Source organism: Aquila chrysaetos, chromosome 6, assembly GCF_900496995.4.
Source record: "Aquila chrysaetos chrysaetos chromosome 6, bAquChr1.4, whole genome shotgun sequence".
In the NCBI taxonomy this organism is placed as follows: Eukaryota; Metazoa; Chordata; class Aves; order Accipitriformes; family Accipitridae; genus Aquila; species Aquila chrysaetos.
Window position 1 is genome coordinate 32,849,965 of NC_044009.1, and position 22,312 is coordinate 32,872,276.

Sequence of the window (22,312 nt, forward strand, 5' to 3'; positions counted from 1 at the left end):
GCATAAGTTCGTTAACTAGTCAAAATAGTAGTAGAGAGATTTCAGTGGAAAAAGAATCAGGTTAATTCAAACTCATTTGTTTGCCAAGTTCTCTCCACATTCTGTTTTAGCATGGAAATATAAATTTACATGGGCTTTACACTTCCAGCAATTTCATAGTGGCCATTCTTCTCTGAGAAGCACTGTAGCTTATGAACCAGTAGTACTTGGCAGTCATACCTGGAGGTGTTACCAGATTTTGTTTTCTTCATACCCTTTTTATCTCTAATCCTCGACTTCTGTGTTTATATCTTTTACTGTTGAAGCCTGATGAAGCCATAGAAGTCTACGAGCAGGCCTTGAAGAAAAATCCAAAAGATGCAGCTTTAGCGAGTAAAATTGGAAAAGCCCTAATCAAAACGCATAACTATTCAAAGGTATTCTATAAGTATTGCATTAGGCTAATTAAGTATTGTGTTCGTTATTGTCAACATGTGGGCTTTGCCTGATTTTGTTTTCAGGTTGGGTAGAAGAAGCATTTCACTTTAAAACGCTGAACAGACTTTTTATCCTGAAAGTAAGTTTGTAGATCCCCTTCAAAATACCTGGCCAAAGGCACAGTTAAACATTGGTGGATACAAATCTGGTGAATTGCAGTTCTGGTGACTTGCAGTTTATGTGGTTTTGGGCCTGCACTGAAAACCGTGTTTAATTACTTCTCCATTGACCCAGTCTTGTTATATCTCCTAGCCTTAACATTGGCTAGGAGAGTAGTAATAGAGGCTTTAACTTCTTGTTGTAGGAAAAACAGAAGAAAATGTCTGGGGAAAACTTGCAGGAGCAAATGGTTTTATTTGGGCAGCCTCAAACTACTGGAGGGTGTGTTCAAACTGTTTTACGTTTGCAGTGGTAGAATTTTCACTTGCTTCTGTTTAGGTCACTATTACAAGCAGCTCAGTATATGATTCCTATCTTTCTCCATGATACTTTAAACTTTTTTTGTGTATGTGTAATAATCTAATGTACTGTGAGGGTTCCTAGAGTTACTATAGAAAAAAATCTTAATCTATATGGTGATGGGTGTTTTGTGCGCTTAATTTTTTTTATTTTGAGGCTTCAGCTATATTATCCTTAGGATGCTTAAGCCTAAATAGGTCACCTGCCTGATATTGCACTATTATGCATGTTTAAACATGTTCTATTTTAAAACAATAAAAGTTAATAAAATATTTCAAATTCCTTTTGGAAATGTAACTTTTCAACATAATTCCAGTTCTCATTCTTCCCTTTGCTTAAAGAAGTAACATCTATTTCAAGAGTATTTAAGTTGTTATTTTGAAGTCTTTTGGGTTTTTTTTTAAAAAAATTATGGAATAGTAGTTTATTGATCTGGAGCATAGCTTTTTTTCTTGAGTAAATATTTGACTTTTTTAATTGATATGATTGTCAGTTTTTATGTTTAAAAATACAGAGAGAGAAGACTCCTTTCTATTAGATAATGTTTAGTTGGTATTTTTAAACTTTTCATTACTTCTTTTATCTTCATGTTTCGCAGGTAGACTTTGGGAAAATATTTGTCCTTTGTATACAGTAAAACAGAACTTGTATAATTCCAGTCAGACTGGAGTTATAAACTTCAGCAGCTAATGAAAATGTAGTTTAATTGGCAGTGATCCTGTCAAAGACAGAATGTCATAATGTGGTTAGGCTATGTAAATGCATATTTATCAAAAAGTGTGTTCTAGTTATTCTATTTATCTTTAATTTGGCATTATATTTTTGGAAGCCTGAACTTGCAACCAAATAACACCTTTTTAATATAGTATTTATTAGAAATGACTTGGTTACAGGAGAAGTGAAGAAAGCAGAGAAAACTCTAAGCAGCATGTCATTCAATACCTAGGCAAGGTTGTTGTCTTTAAGATTTATCTTTAAATAATACTCAGATTTTTGTTTCTTCCTTTCAGGCAATCAGTTACTATGAGGCCGCATTGAGAAGCGGTCAACAGAATTTCCTTTGCTATGATTTGGCTGAGCTTTTAATGAAACTGAAGCAGTATGAAAAGGCAGAAAAAGTACTTCAGCAAGCTTTAGATCATGAGCCTGGTAGGAATGTTATTAATTTACAGCAAAACATACAATTTCTACTGTTGTTTGTGTTTTCTGTGTGATTCTAAGGAATAAAGAAGTTCCATATAAAACTTTTTTGAACTGTAAACCACAGGAAACTATTAAGTGATAAATGTGAAATGCACTCTAAAATAAACTTCACTTATATTTAAAGGTGCTTTTGCCAGGACTTTTAAACGTGGAACATCTGTGAAGTGAAGTCAGTAAATACAATAGCAGAGCTCCACACATGCAAGGTTCTTTCTCTTCTGTGCTAACAAATGTTCTGATTCTGAATTCATCGAGTATAGATGAGTTGTTCTGCTGTTAGGGAATGGTTGTTTAGGTGGTAAATGCTACCCAGTATCCTTCAGAGCAAAGAGGTTGAACTGATTGAAGATGTCTCTTAAGACCCTCTTTTACATGTTAGGAATATGCACTTAAAAAGCTAAAACTTTTGGATTTTTTCCCTTGGTTTTGTTAAGAGGCAATTAAGAACTTTTAAGGTGTTTAGTGTGAGCTATTGAGCTATACCCTTAATTAAGGAAATCTTTTTGCAGTGGTTTAATTATATTTGTTAACTTCTGTGGCTATCTGAATACAGAAACAGTTAGTATTAGCAAGTCTTATTACTAGTCCCTTCTGTAAGTTTTTCTTATGTCTCTATTTTACTGGTCTTTCTTACTGTGCAGGGGAATGTTAGTTTTCTGTCTTGTTTACTTCTTACTGAAAAAATCCTCTCATTTAACATTATATTCCTGTCTTAGTTAAGCCTTTGAGGATCTGGCTAATTTAATAATCATGCTCAAGACAGCTTGATCTTCTAGTGTGGACAGATAAATTAGCAGTAAATAAAGTTTGTCCCATGTACTTTAAAAGCTTGTCTTCCATCTTACAATAAAGCAAAAAGTACATAAGCCAATATCCTTTTTGTACATCTTTGATATACATGCATTCTCTACATGAAAAAATGTAGATCTCATTGGCTGACTGGGAAAATTATTGAACAGTTTGATATCTTTTTTTAGAAATGCTGAAACGTCCATCATTTGTGAAAGAAAAATGAAATATAAGAAACATAGTGGAGGGAATGATCTTACATGGTTGGCTACATGGCCTAATCTCTGATATAGAACAGCATGTCACAATTATAACACTTTGAAGACAGTTTGCTAATAGAGTATAACTCAATATACTTTTTTTTTTTTTTTTTTTAAATTTTAGTAAAGATATAACATGGATTTTGGTGGCTTTTTTGTTTTAATGTGCAACTGTGCTCAAGATACCTCTTTGTCAATAGATTGAAATGAATACAAGCCAGGGAGAACTTGTATTCTTCAAATATTATTTTATGCATGTATATTTTAACCATTATTCAAAAGTAGCTTGCTGCTTTTTGAGTAGATACTGAAATACTTGGTTGAAATAACTCTATTCATGTCTGTTCCAGACTCTCGCAAAAGAAAGGTAGTTTGAGGTCTGACTAGAAATTTCATCAAACAGTCTTATGCTTTTTGAATGTACAGTAGCACTCATTGAATCAATTTGGACATTTTTCATTGACTTTGAGGAGGATTTAGACCAGAAATGTCAGGAGTGGCTTTATTTCCTGTCCACTTAAATCAATAGCTTTTCTCTCATGTTTCTGAGAATGCAAATAGACTAGACAGTCAATTTTTTTTATCTTCCTTTTGCATCTTTCAATGTCTCTGGCCTTAAATCTCACTCTGTAGGTTGTAATGTTTACTCTGCCCACTAACAACACACGGAGTCAAATCACAATCCTATATATGTAAGATCAAGCTGTGAACTTTTCACTTAAGCTCTTGCCTGGAGTATGTGGAGAGCTTCGTCTTTGACTTTAGCAGGATCAGTTCTTACAAGAATAATGTTTGTTTAATGTAATTCTTATAGTTAATGAATTGTCTTCTCTGATGGAAGATGGACGTTACCAGGTGCTTCTGGCAAAAATTTACAGCAAAATGGAGAAGATTGATGAAGCTATTGTTTCATTACAACAGGTAAAGGCAAAAACAAAACCCTATGAAAGCTTGCAATGTTCTCAGTTTTATCCCTGGTTTCACTTTTATCCAAGATTCTAACCGTATTATTTTTGTGAATGAGGAAAACACATACATGGTAGGGATAAAGCATCACTGACTGGGGTGACATGTAAAGAACATGTGGTTAGAAAGTCTAAGCTTTTTGTGAGCAGTGTTGTCTGAATTTTAGAGCAGAATCCAGGCCTTTACTGGAAGCCTGCATTCGTATTATGCCTTCATTTGTGTGTGGAGCATAGTTTTAGCAGAGCACGTCAAAACAAAATGGGCTATGGGGACAGCTTTGTTACATATCCTCAGCTTAGTATTGAACACCACTCATAGAACAATCTGGAACAGCTTTCAATGGCTACCTGTAATTTTGTTGTACTGCTGTTTATTTTAAATAGCAATAGTAAGATCTGTTCATTCTGGAGTTGAATACTATCACTCAGACTGAGGCTTGAAAGAACAAAGTTGGAAGCTAGAGATAATTTAATCCATTTAGAAGACACTTTCTCAACATAAAGATTGAGCAAGAGGTTGGGTTGTGTTATAGAAACAGTAAGCCTTGGTAGCATCTTCTGACCAGCAAGAAAAGTAAACTATGTAGGTTGGTTAGAAAGAGAATTGTACGTAAGAGTTAAAATCCTACTGATATTTCAATTTAATCTGTTGTTAAATTCTTACTTCTTTTTTCCTCATAATATACTTTTTTCTTTCTCAAAGTTGACTTTTTTCCCCATTCCCCTTTAGTGAACTTCCCCCAAAGCAGTCTACTTCTCTTACTCTTTTCTTTACTTTTATAGTTCTTTCAGGTTTCTCACTATATCACACTTCAAAAACCTTGTGTTTGTCTCTCTCCCCTTTTTATTTTTGTTGTTGTTTTTGTTACTGCCCTCAAAACTGTCCTTCCTTGTACCTGTTCTCTTTGAAATCTTTTCCTGCTCCTTTTCCTTTTGCTGCCACATTGATTTACACAAAACCAACTATTTTGATTATTTCAGCAGGACTAACTGCTCAGTCATGTTATTGCCTCTTCTTGAACAGGTTTCTTCCCTCGTTTTTCAGAGTGATGTTAGAAGTTCCCCCCAGATTTTACTTTGTGTTTTAATTCTCCTTCCCTGCTAGGCAAAATGGTAGAGAGGTGAGAAGAAGCAGAATAATATTAGTGCTTCCTTCTCTTCAACTTGTGAACTTTTAAATTAGCGAAGCAGCTCTTCTGAGGTTTTTTTCAATGTTAAGATAGTTACAAAACTGCTTGAGCAGAAAGAGGAAATCTCATGTGTGTTAATTGGCTAGAATTCCAGTTGAAATCAAAGAAAACTGATCAGCCATAATCAGAATTAGTCATAGCTGTTTCTTTATCTGCCCTCTTTTGGGACATCTGCTATTAACAAAGAGCTCGACCTCTGTGCTTCTGCTAGACTTTTCTTAATCACTCCCTAAATGAAGGACCTCAGAAAATAAAGTTTGAAGCTTTTTTGCTTCCCTGGCCCCCTGCCGCTGAGTTTTCTGTGCTTAGTAAAGGAGTTAAGTACATACACCTTCTGGGTTTTGGCCTTTGAGTTCTTGTTTATACACCTTATCAAAAGCTTAATTCTAAGAAAAAAAAGAAAGGGGAGGGAAAAGGCATGTAACACTTCTATTGAATATTTTTAATGTAGGAAGGTAGCTTGGAGACTAAGGAAGTTCTTAACAGGAACCCATGGAGATGATGATAAAATTGTTCGAAGCAAATCTTTAAGGCTTGTGTGCAAAAGCATTGCTTTTCTCTTTAATAATGAGGCTTTGTTCAATTATGTCCTACACTAGCATTTTTTGTGATTACAGCTCTGCTAGTAGTTATAAATTGGAACATAACCATTTGAATTGGGGAAGAGATTAGTTATAAATAATGCAAGCCACAGAAATATGGAGGAAATTTAGACCAATAAAAATGTGTCATGTTTATTCAAATGAATGTATTTGACCTCAATATTCCTTAGATGGAGTATTAAATAAGCTTTTTCATACCACCGTTTTCTTCAAGTACACAAGGGGTAAACTGGATCCCTCCCTGGCTTTTTGCTTTAATGTCCTGTTCCTTACATTTCACAAAACACTGTTTGTATGATTATCTTAAAATTATGTTCTGGAAAGTGTAGATTATACATTATTGGATTGGCATGAAGTTGTTATAGGGAGTATTTTTAGGAAAAGTGTATTGGGATTCTATCTTGAAAGTGTTGAACACTAGGTTGCTTTTCAGCATGTTTTTAATGTGAATTTTGGGGAAGCAAGGCAGTTTGAGACAGGTTGTTGAGGGAGAGATATTGGGGGAGGGTTGTTTTGGTTTGCTTGTTTTCATTGATGTTTTTTTATAGTGGAGACATTTTTACCCGCTTTTTTATTATTTGGGGGTTTTCATCTATCAAATACATAGCATGCTCTAGAACCTTTTAAAAATTTAATTACGTTATTTTAAAGTAGATAATACAAAATTCATTCCTTTGAAAAATTTTGACTGTTCACTCCTTTCCCCACACCAGGCTCGGGAATTACAAGCCAGAGTGCTTAAACGGGCTCAAATAGAACAGCTGGATGCAATTCCTGCACAGAAACAGTTAGCGGCTGAAATTTGTGCTGAGATTGCAAAACATTCTACAGCCCAGCGAAACTATGAAAAAGCAATTAAATTTTACAAAGAAGCTCTTGTTCACTGTGAAACCGATAACAAGGTCAGTTCTTCCTCTGACTATTTTGCATTGTTTTGCCATTCAGTTTCGATATCTAGCAATACATTTTTCCAATTATCCACAGTGTAGAAGTATATTTGGAATTATTTCTGCTTTGGTACACGTAGAGCCTTGAACTTTGTCCCCTTCATTGCTTATCATGATAAAATATTTGTATGTACTGCTAATTTCTGTCTCTTACACAAACTCCTGATTCAAGTGGTGGTCTGCATGCACTCAGAGTTGTCCATTAGATCAGGTAGTGAGCCTGTCTTCATGTAGCAATTGAGGACATGTAAGGTACAGCACAGTAATAATGGATATTTGTTTCAATCTTGCTTGTTTCCGGCCCTGTGGAATGAAGTCCCAGTGATTTCAGTCAGTTCAGACAATTTCTGTCTCTTCTGTATCTGTTTTAGCAGTTTTAGACTTTTATCTGGACTTGGTAGGATTCTGATTTTACTCACAAAGTGTTGCTGTTGTTGAGCAGTAATTATTGCACTGCTTCTCTCTTCCCTGCACTGTCTCTTTCCCACAAGTCTGCCTGTTGATAAATGTTGGTAAATTTGAGCTTATTTTTTATGCCCTTCCTTCTTCTCCTTTCACAGCTCCGAGTTTTAGAGATAAAAGAGGGAGAAGCGAAAGGCTAAGAAATTTATAATGAGCACCAAAATTAAGTGTCAACTTTAGTGGGTTTTTTAGATTAAAAATAAATAAATATAATTTTTGTCAAATTTCCATGATTTTCTAGCATGTGTTGTATATTTAGGTGTATGTGAAGACTTCTTATTTTGCTGCTTCTTACTGCACAGCTGTCAGATTCACCAGCTGCTAAATTACAAGTGTATCACCCAGTTTTAATACTTGAACTTGTGTATTATGGTTTCAAGAATCTAGGTCCTTCCTAAAGCTACAGCTTCAGCATTTTTGAGACAGGATTTCCTCAAGGCATTTTGTAAGAATGATGAAGGGGTAAAAAAATAATTTGGGAGAGGAATAAAAAAATCCTTAAAATCTTCAAAGGAGGTGACTTCCCCATTCTATCTTTACAAGCGAGGAGACTGCCCGTCATAGTACAGGTACAGCTATGGCTTTTGTGGTATGCCATCCCAGTAATTCAGTATCAAAGCCTTAACCTTTTTTTTTTTTTCTTTCACACCAGTACTGAAATACCAGCATGGCATTTCCCTTCAATTCTTGCTAAAATCATACTATTGAGAGATTCCCATTGTTACAAGATATGCTGTGCACTGACATTTGTACTGAATATCTCTGTTAGATGCACTTACTGGAGATGTTTGCTTTAATCCTACTTCGCTAGCAACACAGAATACAATGACATCTTAGAAAACCTAAGACTGAATTTCTGATTAAGAACTTATTCCCTCCTTAGAATACCGAAAGCAAAATACTTTTGGTTACCCCACAACTAGTATAAATGAGTCATCTCACTCTATTTCTATAGTTTCAGTAGATTTGAATGTGTTTTCTTCCCTGGATTTTTAAAAGCATTGCTAGTACAAGGTTGGAATTGAATTCTTTTAGATCCTAAAATATAAATTTGAGCTCTTAAAACACCTGCCTCTTTCTTGATGTCTTCACAGAGTTTACTTTCCTTAAAATTATATATGAAAGTATTGGAAATTCCTTTGAAGCTATCTGTACCTTGTTTCATCAGAACAAAATCTCCTGTATTCTAGCCAAAGTAAACCAAGCCAGATTCGAAATGTTGCAATAAACATATTATTCACCTAAACGTGAAAAGATTGCCACCCATGTCATAAGGGTTTTGGGTTGTGTTGTTTCATTTTACGTAGTTAAATCTGGTAGGCAATACCCTACCTCATTTCTCTGACCAGATAAGAGGCAAGGCAGTTTCCAGATGCAGACTTGAAGTGGATCACAGACTGCATCAAGGACATCATTTCACAGTATCATTGTTTTTGGGTTGGGGGTGAAAATTTAGAAACCACTTCCAGTCACTAGAATCTAGTAGAAGTCCATTTTAACTGACATTCTTCCCTGACTTGCCCAAGGCAGGAAGCATTCCTTGACTAGCAGACTACTTTTTGGTCTTCCACTGTGTTACATACATAAGAACAGTGGCTTGAAGAAAGCTTTCATAGGTCAAATACATGCATGCTATCTCCATATCATTTCAATGCTTACCTACGTGCCATTCTTTTTCAGAATTACATAGTATATGTTTGAATATGTAAATAACAGGAAGTAGGAAGAAAACAGTTGTTAAATATTATGGAAGTAGCCTTCATATCCTGAACAGGATGTTCAAAACACTATTTTGATTCAGAAGTGCCTTTCACAAGTGTAACCAGAGAGAATATTGCGATGCAATCGTAAATGCCCCCTTTTGGGAAAAAAAAAAAAAAAATCAAAACACCATATGAAATTAAGCAGGAGTGACATTGCTTACTGTTTGTCTACTGCTAATTTTACTTTGTGATTGGTTTAACTCCCGTTTGCTTCAATAGGAACTTGATTAAATCTGTGGTAACTCTTGTGTTTATAAACTTTTCTGTGGCATTTTATTGAGAATAGTCTATGATGCATCTTAAGGATGCATGCTTATGTACATTTCAGTTTGTTAATATTTATTCTGCAGTTGCTTTTCAGAAATGGATCCACACACAGTCTTAATGTGGTAGGTTTGGAAATGCAAATAAGAAAACTGTTTCTGCTGGAATTTGCTTATACTCCAGAACTAATTGGTGAACATTAATGAGGTATTTGCTTGTGTCAGTGAATTTAAAACTACTTGCACTTACGTTTTTTTTCCAAGGAAATTATTCTTACCAAAATACTGTAGTCTTCAGAGCAATACTATCTAAGCAGCTGTGTTTTCAACGTACCTCCAGAATATCCTTCTGAAGAAGAAAAGTTTATGTGTTTAAAGGTGAGGGAATGGAAAAGAATTAAATTACTTGACCAAGAGCCCACAGGAAACAACAGAGAAAGCTCTCTCTTTAGAAGAGAAACAAATTTTCCCTGAGGCTCTGAAATCCCAGGTTAATACTTGTAGAACTGAACCAGCTTCTTCATCTTTTGAATTACATATAGTTAAATATTTTAATATACAGGCAATGTTGGAACTTGCACGTTTGTATCTTGCACAAGATGATACTGATGCCTGTCAACATCAGTGTTCCTTACTACTGAAGAATGACGAAGATAATGAAGCAGCAACAATGGTATGTGCTATTATACTAATCCTGTATCAGAAGTTTTTTTGAAGTTTGTGTGTCTGCAATGTGATGGATCCACAAAATATTACTTTTAAGAAAGCCTACAGCTTCTGATTTCAAACATGTGAAAAATCCATTGGAACAAAATGTTTTTCTGTTTATGCTGGATAATGATTCAATATGAAGTTTCTAGCAATCACAGCCTTCATTCTATCTCAATGCAAAAATGTGTCTTTAAAAGTACTAGTAGAGGAAAAAGTAGTAGTTGTAATATTGACTAAAGCATGGCTTAATGCATGTTCTATTAACAATTGACTAATGGTCAGGGAAGAAGTTATTTTTCCAGCACAGTACTATTAAAGCGAGTATCTAAAAAAACTTCCAGAAGAAAAGAACTGTGTGCTTAAGGTGGTTTTACATCCTTATACAATCATAGTAATCATATTCCTACTTAACCATTTCTAATCACAGCTGCAGATTCTCTGTACAGGATTTGTATACTTCTTGGCTTAAAAGACAACTCAGTAGACTGAGCAACTTCTGATTTAACAAGTTAGGAGCAAAATTATTTTAAGATGAGAATCATATATTTTCTCACAGCTGTCTAACATCTGGAATTTATCCTAGTACGGTGCAAGAACAGGAATAATAGCACTCTTAATATATGTTATTAAATCTACTCTTTATTTGTTTTACTTCCACTGCTGAAGTGGGCTATCATCTTTCTTTTTCCCTAACTTTAAACTAACTTTGCTTTGTATATGCTTAATCTGCATTTGTAGGAAATAAAATTAGAAGTAAAACTATACAAGTAAAAAAAAAAAACCAACATATTTGAAAGGTACATCAAAGTGTTTAATTTTCTTTTAATTTTTACCTTAAGTGAAAAGTTGAGATATGAGCCTGTACCTGCTCATTAACCTGTGTGTCTGTATATAGTGTTTATTTTCCAGAGAGTAATGAAAAACCCAACTCGCTTTACTACTTGTGCAATTCCTGCAGCACTTTAAAGCTATAGTTTCAGCTCCCCGCTTCACAGAACTAGAGTTCATTATAAACCACAATTTACAATATTTTGTTTTGTTTTCTCTATATTGGTCAATGCTGTAGATGATGGCCGATCTCATGTTCAGGAAGCAAGATTATGAACAAGCTGTCTTTCATTTCCAGCAGCTCCTAGAACGCAAGCCGGGTGAATATTTAGCGGTGATATTTTTAATTCTTTCTGATACACAGTTCCAATGAGGTAGAGGAATAAATCTCTAAAAAAAATACTTTGTATGGTTAAAAAGAACGTGCGATTTATAATGTAATGGATACTAAAACCGAAGACCATTACTGTATATAAAAACATAAAGCTATTGTAGGGGAAGACGAGAAAATTATTTCTTATAGATATAGTAATTTTCTTTGCTGCAATGTAATGTGCATTGTTTACCTCAAGCCAAATATACCTAGGGTGTTATGTACTTGTAACTGTAAAGCACTTTCTCTTGTGTTTAGATACCAAGTGCATGAACACAAAGCTAGCATTTTATTTCAAGATTAATAAAGGAAACTTGTCTTGGACAGGAATAAGTTTCTTTTAGCAATTTGCAAATTATGACCAGAGAGAAAGCTACTAAAATCTATTAAAATAGTACTATAATGAATGTAAAGCTTTCTAGTGGTCTTTGTGAAAAAAGTTGTGACAGTACAGGAGATGTTTTCATTTGAGTGCTTTTGAAAGTGAAGTACAATTATACTTATCTTTGTACAGGTTTTTATAAAAGCATTGCAAGTATCACTTGGTATCTTCATTCTTGCTAACATGTGGTTACTGAGTAATATGCCTTATGTATTACACCATATATCATTTTTGTATGTGAAAAAAACAACGCAGGCTCTTTATTTCTTAAGCTATTTATACAGCAAATAACTAGAATTACAATGTCCTAATTTTTTTGTATATTTAGATAACTATGCAACCCTTTCACAATTAATTGATCTGTTAAGAAGAGCTGGGAAACTAGAAGAAGTCCCAAGATTTCTTTTAATGGCTGAAAAACATTCTTCCAGAACAAAGCTTGAACCAGGATTTCACTACTGCAAAGGACTGTATCTTTGGTACTTCCAATTATAAATAAGATAAGGTTTATTTGATTATGTATTAACTTTCTCGTCATCCATTATCATTCAAAGGTGGTACATATAGTGTGATAAGTAATATAGCACTGCTTTCCTAATTACTTAAGGTGCTAGGATTTTAGGAAAGGTCTCCTTTTCTGTTCCGAAATACTTTCCAATGAGCTCCTCTTTAAAATGAAGCTGTTATCTGTCTCGCATAATCTTTCATATTTCCTGCTTGTTAAAAGGGATATTCTTGCTGATTAAAAAATATAATATTATTTATTTTCAAATTTTAGAATTTATCAGATTGGTTTTGGTCTGAAAAAAAACAAGTTCCTTGCAATAGTATGTGTGCTGTTCAAACCCTGCATTATCAGTGTGTGCAAGTGTATCATCTGTTTTTAAATACTTGGGTTTCTTCTGGGATTTGGGTGGGATTTGGTGCAGCTAATTTCACTTGCCCAGCTTTAAATGTTTTAATTATCTGTCTAGGTATACAGGTGAACCAAATGATGCACTCCGGCATTTTAATAAAGCTCGAAAGGACAGTGACTGGGGACAGAATGCAGTCTACAACATGATTGAAATTTGTTTGAACCCAGATAATGAAACTGTGGGTGGTGAAGTCTTCGAAAATCTGGATGCTGACATCAGGTAAGTGAATGAAATAAATATTGCTTGGGTTCTTCTGTCATACCCTTCCTCTGCAGCCCCTTAATAATGTGCCTTAATTTAAATTCCTAGAATTTTAAGCATATCTAATGCTTTGAATAGTCTACTTACTATATTGTGAGAGACCATCCTACACTGTAATAAGTCAGTCCCAAGCAGAAAATATAGAAGATTTTATCTGGAATCCTGGTCACTTGCAGCGTTAAAAAGAGCTTGTTAGGTTGGAACTGCTGTTGTTACAGAAGAGAATCAATGTAGATTTCTTATATAACAGAGCTATCTTGTACAAAATGGCGTGCCTGTAGCATGGAATTGGTACTAACTTGTAATTAATTTGGTGTATATTAAAAAAATAAGCTTTTACAAGCACTTTCTTTCTGATAACAGTAATTCAACAGAGAAGCAGGAGTCCGTGCAGTTGGCTGTAAGAACAGCAGAAAATCTTCTGAAGGAACTCAAGCCTCAGACCATTCAGGGTCACATTCAGCTGCGAATCATGGAAAATTATTGTCTCATGGCAACCAAACAAAAATCAAGTGTTGAACGAGCACTGAACACTTTCACTGAAATAGTAGTGGCTGAGGTTAGTAACCTGTCTCATTTCCTTAGTCTTCTCTTTCACACTTACTACATTTTTTTTAACTAGTCTCACAGTTAACTTTCAGGAATAGTGGCATATGTTAATGCTATTTGTTCTAAGGATTTTTTTCCTATTAAAGAATATTTTATATAAAATTTGAGAAAAAACCATGCTGAAATAACATGGTTTAGAAGTTTTCAATTGGATTGCAAATTTATAACTCAACTAAATGGTAATATTGCCAGTTACTGAAATGTAGATAGGCTATTTGGTTCAAGTTGCTGGGTCTGCTTTTTAATTCCCAGTCGTGCCAGCAGCGTGTCTGATGATGTAAGTCTATACAATACCTTCATTCTGTAAGCAAAAGCAATTAAATATAAGCTGCCTTCATGTACTTCATGGCAATTTGACAGAATTTAGATTCCAGGGCAAGATCATCCATCTGCTTAAAATTCATCCTTATGATGGAAATCTTCATTATTTTATAGCTACTTGTAGTCATTAGCTTTAGGATTAACAACAGATACTTTTGCTACCAGCACCTCTCAACAGATTTTATTTAAGCACATGTAGACACATCTAATCCATCAGAATGCCAAGAAATACTTAACTACCCATTAGCTGTGTGCTAAACTGCTTCTTGGCTAAGCTGAGTATACTGGTGCCTACCGTGTGTGTAAGGCAGTTCTGAGAATCACAAACAAGGTCCCTCTACCTTCAGTACTGGCTTCCCAGTCTTGCTCAGAATTGATCTGAGGTCCTGTGAATATTGAATGTTTTTTGACATGGTGACACAGTTCCAGCAGGAAGAATGCTCCAGTCTATTTAGTCTTCTCTTCAGGGTTGCATAAAATATACAGTTTTAATCTCTTCAGACTTTCGAGGTTATTGATCCATGCTAGGTGTGACTATTGAGGGAGAGGGGGGATGAGCTGATCCTTATGCAGAAGAGGGGTTTTTGGTGGGGTCTTTTTTTTTTAACCCACTATGGCAAGCCTATTTACAGCACAACCCTACAAAGAAGTGTAAAGGCAGAATGCCAATAGTGAGGCAGGAAAACTGAGAGGGAGAAAGAAGCTTTTAAGTTAGCTGCTAATAGAACTACTCTCTGCATTTAGGAAGCAGTTTCAGGATGTGAGCCCCATTCTCATCTATACTCTGTGCTAATAAAGGCAGGATTTTAAAAATCACACTTGCTCCTGCACTACTTACTGCTTGCTTGAGGCTTTTGCGTAGAATGGTGGCTTTTAAGAATCCTGTTTGCTATACATAGCTTCTGGATATGGGCAGTTTAGACTTCCATTTTTAGGAGCTGTACGCCTACTAATAGGAATTGGTGTTCCTGTTATTGATATTTGACAGGAACTACTAAAAGTAGAAAATACCACTTGTAACTTCAAGTGAGTTCAGTTTCTATCTGAAGTATTTATTTGTGTATCAAAAGGATAGATCTTGATGGTATCAGAATGTTTCTTGTTGAGATGAAATACCTGTGGATGCTTTCAACATTTCCTGAGCCTGAAGAAGATTGTTTTGAGCCCAAACTTCTATTCAGCCTCTTAATTATTTAATGTGGTGTTTATCATGATTAGTCTTACAGAAATAATCATAGCACTAGTTGGAAAACATGTTTATAAGATTGGATGTTCTATCTTTATTTCCTGAGATTTAGCTTTTAGTTTAGATACCTGGTGAAAGTCTTATTTAAAAAAAAAAAAAAAAAAAAAAAAAAAAAAAGTTAAAAGCAAAATAAAAAAGCACCAAGCAGTCACTATGGTTTTTACTGCAGAAGGATCATATACCAGCACTTTTGGGAATGGCCACAGCCTACATGATCTTGAAACAGACTCCACGAGCCAGAAATCAGTTAAAACGGATTTCAAAAATGAGCTGGAATCCCATTGATGCAGAGGAGTTTGAAAAGAGTTGGCTTCTGCTTGCAGATATATATATTCAATCAGCTAAATATGATATGGCGGGTGAATTATTAAAACGGTGCCTTCGTCATAACAGGGTAAGTGAATGCACATTAAAAGTAACCTTAGTAACCTTTTATTTTAATTCCTCTAATGTTTAGTTTTCCTCTGAAAAATGATTTTGAAATGCATTTCTTTTTCCAATTGCCTGGTATTTCACTTATTAAGGAGAAGTAGACCAAAACAAGCCAGGAAACCAGCAACTTTACACTGAAGGGTAGTAAACAAACCTGTGAATGCTGCTTAGTCATTTTTATTCATATTCTGTAATAACTTACGCAAGTTTTAGCTGTGGTGACACTAGAAGCTTAAGGTGTTTATGCAATGTCAGAGATGCATGTTACTGAGTCTCGCAAACCTGATGAAGAAAGATGTAGCCATATAAATTTTGGAAACTTGCTCCATTTATTAAGAGATGTTATCTTTGTATCTTAAAATATGTTTTTAAACATTTATGTTCATAAGCCTGCTACTATACAAGAGTTTTTTGGTTTGGGTTTTTTTTTTTAATGCTAGTATTAATTTTTTTCTGTGAAGATACTGTCTGGTAGATTGTCTGGGGACAAGCTCTGATGTTCTTGCCTCAGGGTTTCTGAGCTGGCAAACTGCCCAATACTCTGCTTTGACTATAGGAACAAGCACAGATCTTAGCTTGTGTGCTCTTTTTTCATTTTGTCCCTTTTTGCTTACCACATTTTTCCATCTGTACACTTCACTTTCCTTCACATGAGGCACATCCAATAGGCTAGTTTTCCATAGATACTATGCTGCAGGTTCAGGATACTGTTTATAGTGCACAGATTTGGTTTAGAAAAGGACCTGATGCTGTATATTTCTTTTTCTGAATTCATCAGTATAGAAGATAAGGTTCATTATTCAGTCACATTTCTACAACCTCCTTGAGAGGTAGACTTCTTTGAACTTGTACTCTTTTTATTTCTAAACACAAAATCAAGAGGCAGCTGCAGCAGTTCTTGGTATAATGGTTTCATATACCTCTGCAGAGATGCCTCTTAAAATAGGATGTACTCAATTTCATTTTTACAGAAAATGAGTTTGAATCTAGTTAAGAAAAAATTCTACCTTAAGATCAGTTACACACTTGTCCAGATGGCCAAGGGAAGTTGCAAAATCCATACCACTGGAGGATAAACATGAGTCATCTCCCAAAATAAAACATACCTTGAAATAGATGGTCTGTTGAGCAGGTATGTACCACAAATGACACTTCGTTGCAGAAATTCCCAAGCAGCTCCAAAAACATAGCCTACCAAGTAATTTGTTTTCTTCTAAAAAGTTTGGGACCCATGAGGGGCTTAGATAAACAAGTTCTGCTTGATAGGAAGGAGGATGGCAAATTAGAAGTCTGGTTCCTTAAAACAGCACAGTAAAGATACTGACTTTTCTCCAACTTGTATGCAAAGCAGCTAAGCAGGAGTTGTACTATACAAATAGATGTTGAATATTTTAGATCTTAACATATCTTGTTAATTCACAAGACAGTATTTTGTGTGGTATTCTCCAAATTGAAAGATTTTATTAGATTGAGAAAACACGTTATTGTGATGAATTAGTTTTTAGGATTGTTTTTATCATCCAGAATCGAATGATATGGATATATGTGCGTGTATATATATAATTTAAGTGTGTTGGGTGAAAACTTCATAAGTCTAGTATCTTGTAATACAGGTTTGTTTTTATTTTAATCCCAATGAGCAGACTGTTTCTATGAAATTGGGGCTTCTTACTGATCACTCTTCCTGAATTTGACCTTTTTGTTTTATCACAAATGAGAGGGGGAGTATATTTTTATCCTCATTTTCTAGGCATTCCCGTACTGCTTATCCCAGTATGCTGTGATTTGAAAGCTTTTCATCAGCAGATTTTGGAAGCCTAATTGGAAATAGTAAAGTTAAAGATGGAATGTAATTTATATAGCAGCAATTCTTTGTTCTGCCTATGTAAAAAAAGGTGCATATTTTCATAAAATCTTCATTTTTCCTCTCAAATATTTGACCTATTGGCAGCATGACACTATAAGCTGTTCACAGTAAGGGCATATGGTAGTTAGGGTTTTGCTTATTTTTGTGGGTTTTTTTCCTGCTTTATGTACTAAATTTAAGATTTCTGTATGAATTACTGTGTCTTTCATACTAACTTTTACTATGGATTTAAATTGATTTATGTGTATGCGTAACATAAGCAAGGCTAGTATTTTCATCTAGTGCTTAGTAGTTTTTGAAACCTGTTTTCCAGATGCTTGTAACTTGCCTCTTGGAGTTATACAAAATGAAATATTTAATGGTTGGTGTTCTCTTTAGGATATTTGTGTATGTCTTTAGCTTTAAGTGGAAAATTATAATGTTAAACAGTTTCCAAAAATAAGGCTATGAAAATACATTTTTAAGAAAAAATGAAACAAACAATATTTGTGGAAGATCCAACACTTTCCCGCGGACTTGAAATGTGGCTGCCATAGGGTTATTATTAACTGAGAGTGGTATCTACAGGGTTTCGGGAGGCTCTAAACATTTTTGAAGGCGTAGTTGCAGTGAGTGTCCTCTGTGATGAACTCTGTACTTGACTCGGAGTAACTTAGGAAGTCGCTGTGCAGAATTCCATATAACTGATTTGTATTACAGATGTTTTAAATCAAGACCAGCTTGTCATCAAAGTTAGTACAAGTATCACTTAGCTTTCCAGTTGTACAGATTTGAAGTATTTAAATAATTAAGCTGTTGGTATTATATATAAGCTTACCTAAATAAAAGTTCGAATTAATATTTATATTTTGCAGTCATGCTGCAAGGCTTATGAATACATGGGATACATAATGGAAAAGGAACAAGCATATAAGGATGCAGCATTAAATTATGAGATGGCCTGGAAATATGGAAACCAAATGAATCCAACAATAGGCATGTATATATAACCTATAAGCATGATTTCAGGCACTACAGTAGGAATGAAACAGCTACCCTTTACTGGAAAGACTGCTTTTAATTTTCTGTAGGGATAGAGTATCACTGGCTTTCCTCGCATAAAAACCACAGATGTTTAAAGGTGTATGTAACAGTCACTTGGAAAGCCCCTGGTGCAAGAGGTAGCAGCTTTGTGATACTTCAGAAGTTTCTGCTTACTGTGTTAGTGCAGGGTTTGGTCTGAAACTGTTTTAGTTTGCTCTTTGTGAACAAATTTCTCTAAGTACAGCATTAATTTTTAATAATGTATTTATAGTAATGCAGTATGTACTATCTATAGTAGAGAACCTTTTATAATACCCAGTATATATCTGATGGTGGCAGATCATTAATTTAATTATTTCCTTTTGATAATCAGACAAATTATCTATTTATATGGATAAGGTTTTATATACATGAGTAAGGATTTTAAAAATAAATTATTTAAATATCTTTAAATATATCTGGTTTAAAAAAGATGGTTAACTGAAAACTTGGGATACTATTCAAGTTCTAATTTGGATCATTAATTGAAGTCTACACTAAACTGTCACATTTCTAGACTATTTGAATGTAGGAAACCCTTTATGAAGTTGATACATAGGATAAATGCCCTTTCTTACTCAACACCTAGAGTCTGTCTCTAGGTCCCAAGGCTGGTGGCTTACACAAATTCTGTTCCAGGTTTTGGGCTGTGCTTATGGCCCCTCAAAAATACTTACTTCTTGTGGTCTTTAATCTGTGGTCTTTTTTTGTGCCCTAGGTTTTTTAGTGTTAGGGTGAGAGAGCCTTTGGCATCAATGGGAAGACAAGTGTTTTTTTTAACAAGATAGTAACTGTTATGCATATGAACTGCCATACATCTTGTTTCTTTAATTGTAACTTCTGGATGCTGCAGTGGTTTGGTTCATGATTTTATCTAATATGATCTGTAGATTAAAGTAGTGTTTTATTAATGGAACTAAATGTTTTGTGATTTAGTTCCTGCTTTTATAACACAGTTAAAGATATAAAAATGCACATGCGTGGATGGATTGCCAAAACTAGATGTTACCCTATGTACTGTGAGTCAAAAAATTAGGAGGGTCAAAGCAGAAGGAAGATTCAGATGTCAAAACAAAAATAAAAATGACTGATAGAAATCTGATTTAGGTTATATGGGAAAATCTCTAGATACCTGCATTTGGATGCATTAATTTTACTAGTTGTTCCTGCTCCTGTAGACTGACCTGTGAATGTCTTGGCTAAGATATTACAGTTGTTGATCAAATAAAACATATTAGAAGAAATTTTAACAGTAAAAAGGTGTGATTTCTTGAGTTTGTAGATAACATAGATCAAGACCTTTGCTGCTTTGAAACGCTCTAGAGGGTAGGAATTGAACAGGTTACAAAATCATTTGGTGTCTAGACAGGAGAATGCCTTAGTGAAGTTAAACTGTGGAATGATCTTGCATACAAACAGTGAGAGTATGACAGTAAAGGTACTCTGTGCACATTGTTTCCTAGTTTTGCATACAGCATTGTGAGAATTGTCATGCATTAAAACTAAAATGGTTAAAGCAGCACAAACTGCTTCTGGCAAGTAAAACTGTAAAAACTGGTATGAGATTCCTCATACTCACTTGCTAGTGAGGATAAGTTCATAAATCAAAGATTTAAAATTTCAAATTTTGGAAATTGCATGCTTATAACCTTTTTTTCCTCAGTCCTGATATCTGTCCAGGCTGGTATACTTGAGCTGTACTTTTTATATTGAAAGTATCAGCCTGGCATGTTGCTATGCGACTTAGCTATTCCATGTGACTTTTTTTTATGAGTGGTCTGCTGACAGTGGAACAGAATAGTGTTTTAATTCCCTAGTTTTGTTATTGCTATCCTGAGGGGTTTTTTTTTATTTCTTTTCTCCTTTAATAACAGAATTGCCTTTACAGGGGGACAGTGTATTATAGGTCACAGTGAGAAACTCTGTGGGGTACCATAGTAATTGAAAGAGGACAACCATTATGTATTCTCCGTAGTAACACATGCTCTCCAGAATAATGTCTCCTTTTGATTCAAACATAGCTTTTCAGTGTGTAAAGGACTTTTATTTACTACTTGAAGTGACTTTCAGTAGAAATTTTGATCTCTACAGGCTTAGATGAGAGAATACTAGAAAACAAATATACTAACTTTAGAAACATATGGTGACCAAAATGCATTTGAATGCGATATTTTCATTATTCAATACAGAAACTGAAATTGTTGCCTTTTTTTCCCCCTTTTACTTACAGGATACAAGCTGGCTTTCAATTACCTGAAAGGAAAGAGATATGTTGATGCAATCGATGTTTGTCATAAGGTAGAATTTGTTTACGTACTTAATACTCTGTCTGTGGTAGCGATATGTTTTTGCATAATGTTCCTTTTTTTTGTTGAGTTTAAATTTCTAAAATATATGGCTTAATGTCAGAAAGACACCCTATTTAATAAGTTTGATTAAATTAAATATCCTTAACATAATCTGCTTTATCTTGAGCTCCCTGGCCACCAGGTAAATAAGAGATAAAGTGGTTGGCTATCATATGTGAAAGCATATTCAAATGGCAGCACCTTCTTTTGGCCCTTTGATTGCAAGTTGGTAAATCCATACAGAAGTATAGCTGAAGAAGTTAATCAAATGTTAATATCAGAAGACACTGTTAAAAAGTAACTTCCAGTATTATCTTTGTATGGTCGAAACATAAATAGAGCAGATCCAGAATAAGAGGAAGGGCTAGTATTACAGAAGCAGAGTGAATATTATGAATTAATAATGATTAGTATTAATAATGAAATAAATTGTATTTGCTCTTTTGGGGGGAAATAAAGATAACTAGAAAGGACAAACTGAATGGAAGGATAAAGGAAAGGAGGGATTTGAAGGGCAAGAAGATGAAGTGGGTAGAGTATAGTAAGAAAGAGCCTGAGGGAGTGAAAACATAAGAGCAGTTTATCGTTGCAGAGAAAGTATACTTAAAACCTTGGAAATGTCTCCAGAGGTCACTGCTCTGTATGCACACATTTCAAGCCACCCAGAGGCTTTAGCCCTTGACCCCTGTGTCTTTTGCACCAGGGTGACAGGGCAGCATGAAAGGGAAACAAGGTGTCTTTGATAAAGCTGTTCTTGACCTCCATACATAGAAGTCCCCAGCCGCAGTTAAATTTTTATGCATTCTTAAAACAAACTTGTCACGTTGTTTTTTTAGTTTTAGAATGTGTAAGCTCAGTGATGAGGGGGATAACCAAAGTATTCTTTCCTTTTAGACACAGAGCTTTTGGGTTGTTTTGTCTTTTGACAGGTCCTTGAAGCACATCCAAACTATCCAAAGATCAGAAAGGAAATACTTGACAAGGCCCGTGCATCACTAAGAACATGAATATTTTTTGTATGGCTTATGGACTTTTTGTTTAATCTGACTTCAGAAACCATGAATGAAGTACTGCAGTGACAGAGACCATATCAGCACAAAAGTATTGTGAATATTATTAACTTAATGATACTAGAGATCTGGATTATTTTCAAGAAAAATCTGCAGCCCTGAAAGGAATTGTGTTTATTCTTATTCAGGAGAGAATACTGCTTACCTGTGTGCTATGTAAAGTGTCATCCAACATCATAAAAAAGTGTCATCGGCATTATAAAAATGTTTTAGAGCATACAACTTAGTATCTTGGCTTGTCCATTTGAAATAGCACTGAAAACAGCAGCCTATCCTATCTAGTGCAGGTGCATTGTTAAGATGCTGGATTTCAGTTTGTGTAAACCATTTATTCATAATTATAGTGTAATCTTTATTACTACAGGTGTATTTCTAAAGTATGTTTTTTTATTTTTACATATGTTATAAGTACGCTTTATTTTTTTAATCTTGAAAAACCAGCTACATACATCATTCTCAGTGGAACTTACATTTTTAATGAAAATTTAATATTTGAAAGAAAGAC

General features: G+C 34.6%; 1 protein-coding gene across 1 annotated transcript in view; it reads left to right on the forward strand.

The window, feature by feature from the left end:
- Positions 1–22,026, forward strand: part of TTC21B (tetratricopeptide repeat domain 21B) — a 40,763-nt gene extending 18,737 nt beyond the window's left edge. Inside the window, 13 exon segments of the mRNA XM_030019352.1 lie at positions 306–416; positions 1,947–2,085; positions 4,003–4,109; positions 6,659–6,847; positions 9,943–10,053; positions 11,158–11,239; positions 12,003–12,153; positions 12,649–12,810; positions 13,216–13,411; positions 15,198–15,422; positions 18,182–18,302; positions 20,620–20,687; positions 21,667–22,026. Coding sequence (XP_029875212.1) covers positions 306–416; positions 1,947–2,085; positions 4,003–4,109; positions 6,659–6,847; positions 9,943–10,053; positions 11,158–11,239; positions 12,003–12,153; positions 12,649–12,810; positions 13,216–13,411; positions 15,198–15,422; positions 18,182–18,302; positions 20,620–20,687; positions 21,667–21,744 — 1,740 coding nt within the window. The 3' untranslated portion in view covers positions 21,745–22,026.
- Positions 22,027–22,312: the final 286 nt, after the last annotated feature.